This window comes from Monopterus albus, unplaced genomic scaffold, assembly GCF_001952655.1.
Source record: "Monopterus albus unplaced genomic scaffold, M_albus_1.0 scaffold18.1, whole genome shotgun sequence".
In the NCBI taxonomy this organism is placed as follows: Eukaryota; Metazoa; Chordata; class Actinopteri; order Synbranchiformes; family Synbranchidae; genus Monopterus; species Monopterus albus.
This window is the reverse complement of record NW_018127898.1, coordinates 1933629-1942326: the sequence shown is the minus strand read 5'-3', so window position 1 is coordinate 1942326 and position 8698 is coordinate 1933629. Positions and strand designations below refer to the sequence as shown.

The 8698-nt window shown below is 43.4% G+C and overlaps 1 protein-coding gene across 1 annotated transcript in view; it reads right to left on the bottom strand.

Moving 5' to 3' along the window:
- Positions 1–233: 233 nt before the first annotated feature.
- Positions 234–8698, bottom strand: part of LOC109956257 (forkhead box protein P4-like) — a 64295-nt gene continuing 55830 nt past the window's right edge. Inside the window, exons 4-5 of the mRNA XM_020593227.1 lie at positions 616–738; positions 234–305 (exon numbers count right to left, since the gene is read on the bottom strand). Coding sequence (XP_020448883.1) covers positions 234–305; positions 616–738 — 195 coding nt within the window. The remainder of the gene's footprint in view (positions 306–615; positions 739–8698) is intronic.

Below are 8698 nucleotides of genomic sequence, written 5' to 3'. Positions count from 1 at the left end.
CCTTATTAAATGTACTTTCTGCTCCGGCCATGTGTGTGTGTGCGTACAGGTATGTGTTTTCTAGACTTCTCCTCTGCTGCAATTACTTCTCTATCCCCATTCTGTAAATATCCCCTTGACAGCCTTCACAAGATTGCATGTGTGTTTTGCATGTGTAGGTAGGAGGTCACAAGTTAGTGTGACTGATTATTTGACAGATTTGTACCAGATGAAATGTGTTTATTGGTTCGTGTCTACATGGCAACCCCTCTATTACCTGCTGGGCACCAATACACTCCTGACTCCCTGTGAGTCACGGGCTGATGCTAAAAAGCACACAAGCATGCATGCATGTGCATGTATATAGCTGTGCACTAGCAGAAACCTATGCATTTTCCTAGCACCATTGCTAAAGTTGAGGTATCAAATTGACAATATGTGCATAAGTGGATATGTGGATTTGTGTATATCTTCAAAGGTCCCTGAACATTGAATAAGATATAATCACACCTAGCGTGTGTCAGCGTCTCCTAAAACAGACACATCCAAACATGCAGGCCCGGGACTGGATCCAAACAGAGTGTGTGTGTGTGTGTGTGTGTGTGTGTGTGTGTGTGTGTGTGTGTGTGTGTTTACCTGCTGTAGCATTAAAGCCTGCTGTTGCTGGAGCAAGGCCTGGAGCTGAGGGGGAGAAAGGATCTGTTGCATTTGCTGAGGAGTGATCATCTGTGGACTCATCATAGCCATGGACACTGGGACCTGGTGACAGCACAGGGGCACACATAAATGAACACACATGCATTTTAGATTTAGATTCCACAGTATACACAAAAGTAGGGCGAATCAATCAGTAGGATAAGCTTTGTGTGAAAAAGGCTCGGCCAGCATAGCGAGCTTTGCATGACTGTGCATGCAACTGAATGCTCAAAACAAACAATCTGAATGGAGCTTGTACAGTATGCTGGTATGAACAGGCAAAGTGAGAGTGGTGTGTTGTTTCTTATTCTACTTTGTCAGTCACCCTTAAGAAAAGCTGGTAACATGAGACAAAAATAAACAGACACACCAAAGCACACACATATTGTTGACATTTTCCTACACAAGGCTGGCAAAAAAGAGGACAATTCTTGTGACAACAGGCACAGATAAAAGAACGGATATGCAATCTTCCTATAAAATATAAAATCTTATCTGCTTCCATAAACACATGATTAGGACTGCTTCCGATTCTCTTTCCACACAGTCAAACCTAGCTATGAAGAAAGGAACAACAAAGTAGCTATCTGATGAGATGTCTGTCTTATCAGGTAGAGCTGCAGGCCAGCAAAGAGAAGGAGAGAGAGAGAGAGAGAGATGACAGAGAGAAATGTGGCAATTCTTGCAGATGTGTTTTGCAAGCACTCTTTAAGCACATGCATTGTACACAGAGATGGGCAGAGATGCTAATCTGATTACAAACACTGCAAAACCAAAGACTAACTAACCACATAAATCAGAAAACGAGACACTCATACACATAAATAAATGAAGAGAAAATATATGAAAAACCATACAGACAACCCTGCTCACAAAGTACTATTGTGTTTATTAATCTAAATACGTGTTGAAAAAACAATCAGGGGGATAAGGAGAACAAGCATTTGATACTGAGAGGCATTTAGGGAGATGAAGAAACATCAAGTCCAGGAGCTGATAGTTTCTCTCTGTTTACAGACTGAGGGGTGACTACATCCTTTACTACCTGCACCTCAATAAACAATACTGCTCACAATACAAATAATTCTGTCTATTAGTAAGTGATGGCAAGTTTACTGAGAAATACAAAGATGAGTTATCACCCCTGGAATTGGCCATTTATCTGTATTCACCTTGTGTTATATCCATCTCTTTGATGGTCTTGTGCGTATTTGTGTGTGGGCTTGTATGTGTGTGTCGGGGGGCAACCACAAGTGCCGGTGTGTGGAGCTCTCTTCAGAGCAGTCTGTCTACTCACCACCTGAGGGGATGAAAGGTAGCAAGGGTGATGGGAATTGTGAGGTAGAGAGTAAAAGGGGGGACGAGCTGTCATTGGAAAATTACATCTGTAAAGAGCTGATATGACTTTGTAAACAAGACTGACCATAAACACTAACACTTTCTCACCTGGCCCCTGTCTCCCCCTCCTGCAACTCCATCCATTCTCCTCTCTCTCTCTCTTTTCCTTTGTGTTTCTGTCAGTGCCCCCAGACGCTGTCTATGGTTTTATCAAAGCAGGTTTGCCAACTAAGCTGCATGTAACGGTGAAGGGATGGTGAGAGTGAAGAAAAAAGGGCTAACCTAGGGTATAGAAAGTGGAAGGTATGTAAATGAATGAGCAGTAGAGTATACGAGTGTATACATTTAAGGTGAGGGAGCAAGGGAAAAGAAGAAAAAGAAAGGACAGAGTCACAGCAGGGCGAGTGAGAGGAAGGGTGGTGTTGTGGCAGTTGGTAAAGGAACAGGCTGAGGGGTTTGGGGGGTGGGGTGGTATAGTATAGTGAGTAAGGTGGGGCGTGGTGAAGGGTGCCATTTGGCGTCATGCCAGCTTGCCCCCGCTGCTGGGCCTTGTCAGTCTACGCTGCCAAATGAAAAGCTGTAATTAATTGCTCTTGTGCATCCCATTCTTCCTCCCTGACAACTCATACATTCTATTTTATACACACCGCCATTGACATTTTCAAGTCACAGGCGTAATAATTACTGGAGTTATAGCACCTTTCTGTGTGTTGGCTGACGTTCTGATGCCAGAGCCAAATGCGCATGCACGTGTGCTAGTGCAGATCTACTGTATATGTGTTGAGTGGGAGTATATGTGTGTGTGTGTGCACGGGCATGTGTTTAAGGCTGAATGTGCGTGTGTGGCAGGCTGAATGCTGAGTAGTTAAGGTTTGACGCCATTAATTGCCCCTATAATCTAATATCACAAAGCGTGGTGATTATGGGGCATGCGTTGCCACCGCCATACGACACCGCAAGCCTGAGAGCGCCGCCACAAAACAAAAGCCTCGCCATTAGCGATTTGACGGGGCAGGACAAAAGCGCCCCACAATGCAGAATTATATTTTCATTCGGCTTTGTCTCTCCCGGTGAATGATTTCTCCCCTTTCATTGGACGGTGAATAGGGAGAGTCTGCAAAGCCAGGCGATTTGAAGTCAGCCATTTATTAAATGCATTTAATTTTTTTTTCACTGTCATCCCATTTTTTTCATGTTGCATGTTAATTTAAAAGAGAGATGCGTGGTAGATTAGTGGGAGAGAGGTGAAGCTGCAGGGAAGTGAGTGGAGGGGTGAGAGAGGAGGATACTCTCCACACAGTGTAAACTGGAAGGAAGGAAGGAGGGAAAGAAGAGAGATGGGGATGAAGGAAGAATATAATGGCTGAAAAGGTGAGAAATGGGCATGGGGAGTCACACAGAAAGATAAAGCCTGCCCTACCCTGCAGGCTTCTGGAAGGAGAAAGTGTGTTCAAGGGAATGGCTACAGCAGTGAAGACATACATGTGCATACACACAAATGTCAAAGAACAATAAAATGAGTAGGCAGTTGATAAATGTGAACATTGGGCACTAATAATAACAACATTTAAAAACCTAGGATGCCACTTCTACCATTAATATGCAAGAATCAGTCATATGTGCAACCACACATGCACACACAGGCAGACGCACATACTGCTGAGGGGTCGGTGGCTGACAGAGGTCAACCCCTGCCATGAAAAGATGGAGCTTAGGGAGGGAGGGGGGTGAAGGGAGAAGAGGAGAAGCAAGAGACAGCCCTGTCGTTTACAGAGAGTGGAGGAGTAATTAGAGGGGTTGTTTGAAGAGGGAGTTTAACTGATTAACAAAGGAAGAGAGGGAGCGAGGGAGCGCCCGAAAGATGGGAAGGAGGAGAGAGGCACCGAGTCCCAGAGGAGTGAAGACAGAGAAAGAGGGGGATGTAACTTGCATTTCAATGAGGCTCCATCCCTTTCTCCTCTCCTCCCTTGATGACTTTTCATTCTAACGAAAAGGAAAGCCCCACTTTCCATTTCAGATGAAACCTTGGGAAGAGAGGAAGGAGGGCTATCTGATATTAAACCAGCATGGAGCCAGAGGAAATAGGCACAGTACAGCTCGGTGCCATGTTTATATAGAGACAGGTTAAACGAATGAATCATCTCTAATTTAGGAGTGAACTTTGGATTTCACAAGACCCTTCTTTCAAATTATGGTCTATGACTAAAAATGGACACCCATAACACAACATCCTTTCTTATGTATTTGCTCATACACCATAAATAATACCATTTAATGTTTTGTCTACTTCTTTTTCAAAAGATAACTGTTTGACACTCATTCAGAAAAACACACAGACTGTGTGGCAGTTTATAAAAGAGTGACACACTCTCACAAGCAGATACATTCATTCCATGCTGACTCAAAAATGGGCAGCATGGTATATGCATGTACTGTATGCATGTGTGTGTGTGTGTGTGTGTGTGTGTGTGTGTGTGTGTGGTCTTGTATTACTCATGTTATGGGAAGGTAAATCTGCTCACACAGTCACATTGTGGGGACATTATGTCTTATGGGGACAAAAGCAAGTCTCCAAAATGTAAATTAGTACAGTTTAGAGTGATGATTTGGCTTAAGGTTAGGGTAAGTCAATGTCCCCTGAAGTGATGGATACACCATGTATATGTGTGTGTGTGACAGAAGAGAGACAGAGAGGCAGGCATCCCTTCCAGGGTGAGGTGGTAATGCTCAGTGACAAGGATAAACAGCGTTGGGGTTTGCTCCTACCAGGAGAGGGGGATGAGGAAGAGGAGGGGAGGAGGTCTGTGTCAGCCTCTCTCTCTCTTTCTCTGCGTTCTCCTTGTCATTTTTTCAATTATCCCTTTCTCCTGCGTGTCCCCATAGACCCAGAGGCAGGGCCTGCATCATTTAGACTGAGAGCCTGTTTGGATTCTGATTATAGTCTCCTGTTTTCTCTGCACTCACTGCCATCACACACACACACACCTTCAGATACACCTAGATGTGAATGAGAACTGGCCTCTATCTTTGAATCTTTTTTGCTGACTTCTGATTGGAGAGTAGCAAAGTTTGACACATTAATAGGAGCAGTAGAAAAGAAATCTGTGCTCATTCATGTACATGGCAACCGCATGACCCTCTTCTGCCACTTTAGCTGCCAGCAGGCTGGGGGATAAATGAGAGACTCCCATGGACAAAGCACTACCGTGTGTAAAGGCTTTAATGGTGTGTGGTGAACTCCATTCCTTGTAGGTTCAGGATTTGTTTATTCACCTTCCCTCTTTCAGTCCCTTTAGATATACAGCCTGTCTATGCTCATCATGCTAAGAGATAAGAGGAGAACATGGGGTGGTGTGAGTGGGGGGAGGGGGAGATGGGGGCAAAGGGGCCGAACAGAGAGGCAGTGGAATGAAGGAGAAAAGCATTTAAGTGTAAAAGAGAAACAGAAGGAGTGTCCACTGCGCTGAGAGCATTGTTTGGCGCTCAGGGCCAGGCCTCTACTGGAAGTAAATGGGCCCCATTGTGTGTGGTGAGTGCCCCTCCTCCAGCTAATCTTCAGCGGGGCCAGAGGCCACATTACTCTGTGGGGAACTGATGAGCGAAGCCAAGTGGGGCTGGAGATATTCAGAGCATCTTCCTGCCTCAAACTTCAAACCTTTTTGCTGAGTAATCTTTCTGTCTGTGTCTAAGAACAATGTACAAGCTGAAAACCAAGAGGATGCATGTTGCATGTACTGCGTTTTTAAGCCTATGAATAGCTGCCAACAGGTATTTTCTTGCCAACCACAAGTGCAAGCATGTTTTGTAAGATAAGGTGGCTAATAGAATGTAACAATATCTAACATAATATTTTTCATAGTTGTTAAAATTTTGCATTCTTTACATTAGGTTTAATCTTATAGATGTATTGAAGCTACAGTCATTTTGATTGCGACCTAGTAGAAGTGAGCTGCTACTGAGTCAGTAAGACTATGCAGTAAGTGATATATTAGCATTCACATACATTATTTACACTAAATATGATATAGCTGCCTTTATTGAACATACACAGGTGTAGAATTCTTTTTCCCTTCTTCTACAAGTGTCTAAGAGCAAATAGAATTGGAGATTAGGGACAAACTGAATACAAAGAGGCTGAGATGAAGGACGGATGACTTGTTGCATGGGTGCACAGATGAAAGGATGGAGGTGTGGGGACAGTAGAGGGACCTGAGACCACCACAGGGAGAACAGTGCTTGGGGTCTTTACCAGGCTACAGCTGAATTGGGATTTACACACACACACACACACACACACACACACACACACACACACTCATACAGTATGTATGTGGATGCACATGACACTGAGAACTCCCTGACAGGGGCTGGACAAATGACAAAAAGAAGAAAGAAAAAACTTCAGAGAGGACAGTGAAAGACCAGCAAGTTCAAGTGGAAAATCCTCCTCCTTCTCCTCCACTTCTCCATCTCCCTCCCTTTTTCTGCCCCATCCACCGCCTCCCTCCATCTAACGCCCCAGTGCTTCAGAATAAAAATGACAACACATTTCCAGAAACGCACAGACAGACACACACACAGGCTCAGGGCACGTCACTGGGAAATGTGAGAGGCTGTTATCGACCATATTTCATTACTGATTTCACTCATGTTTCAAATCACAAAATAAGAGTTTCACACTTCAGTGGCCAAACCCAAACCTCTCCTCTCCATCCTTCCCCTCTGCCTGTCCACCCCTCTGCCCACAGCCAAACCCATTCCACTGGCTAAACAACCTCCTCCCATACACCCTTCACAAACTGTCAGGACCACATACTATACCCCCCAACACTTACACACACACACACATACACACACATATGGGAGCCAATTCCCTCCACATCAAATAAGAGAAAGTGCCAACTAAGCACTTTCACTGAGTGGACAAAAGCAGCACTTTGGGGAAAAACACTTTGAAAGAAAATAAAAGAAGGAGAGAAGGAACTGCTTCAGTAGTGAAGACTGGTGGACTAAACACACATTTTTCCACATACTTTTGTTTGAACCCTGCCTCAAAATCTTTATGTTTAATAGGTTTTCACAAATCCATACAAAAAAAGGCAGCTGGGAGAAAGAAAACAATTTAGCAACCACTAGAAAACTGGTAAATTATTATGGCACTATTGATTAAACAGTAGTTTCACTGAAAGAAAATCTCTGTTTTTCCTGTTTTACAAACTGACACGACTCAGTTGCCTTTTCCTGTCTTTCCTGCGCGGCTGCCACTCATCCTCCATCCCACTGTGCCGGTGCCAGCCCTCTCCAGAGAGCAGAGAGCCAAGCTAATTAACATATCTCTAATGAGTCTTTTCATTTTTTTGCTAATTAAACGTGCTCCTCAATAATACATGAAAACAGGACACCGTGCTATTCAATTACATACGTATGGGCCACAGCCAAGCATGTGCATTAATCTGCATGTGTGTGTGCCAAGTGGCAGCATGTTAAGTGTGCCAGGAGCATGTCTACCGAGTGGGTGTCTATGTGTCTGTGTCACCCGATGTATGAGCTTGTGCCAAGTGTGGCCATTGTAGAGAACGTTTGGCAGGTCATGAAGGCATACTATGCTGGGTAATCCACCAATTCCCACCTTGCCTGCCAGCTGTGTGCCCAGCAGATCTCTTAGTCGCACTCTGCCATGTCCAATTAAGGTAACTGTGGCCAATAATGTCCAATACCTCCAACAAATAAGTGCCTAAAGTGTGAGAGATCACACTGCAGAGGGTAAGGATATCTTTCAAGAGTAATTGAAAGGGAACGGCCTTTTTTAACTTCTACTGACTGACTGAGCTTTGTGTGCTGTTGCTTTTTTCATGGCGCCCACAACTAATTCACACCTCGAAGCCTCTTGGTTCAGCCACAGGTTTCTGCAGGCCTTGTTTAAAGGCACATTCCTAGTATTTGTAAAATAAGATCATAATGTTACTGCTATAAAAATCTCCAGTCCAGTAAAAAATACAACCTGTGATCATCTGCTTTTGCATTATTTTGCAGTTATTTCTGTAATATTTAATGTCTTGAATGAACAACCAATGGATGACAGTGGCACTATGTGTGTATCAGTGCTCCGTGTTGGCAGACACTCGGAAGGTATAACATTTTCAACCCGAAGAGAAAAGATAGAATTGGTACCTTTCTTTAAAAATAAAGTTTTTCAGAAACGCAGACCAAAACAATAAGCATGACAATTTATGTAACTTTATGCTTTCAAAATGGTAATTTTATTCAATTTCCGGGTTGTTATTCTACAGTAAGTGTTATCATTATCTACCAACATTATTAAGTATTATTTCTATCTGTGTAAAATTATGCACTTGTTTCTAATGTCAAATTAAAACGCCTTTAATCTCGCATTATCTAACTCCTAAGTAATCACATAATATTCTGATTATTGTGCTTTTCAGTAACTGTAACTGCAATTTCCTTGCACACAATCATTTTCGCCTGCAATTGCCTGTCTACAGACTTGAGCTATTGTTGAGTTTCTACTGAATGTGACACATGACAGTGTGACACACACACAGAGAGAATGGATTGATACCATCTCACATAGCCAGCCAAACACACAGACCATCTCTGAACAACCAATCAAAAAGCAGATATAATCTCAGAGTTTCTTTTGCTCTCTGCTCAGATCCTCCCCTCT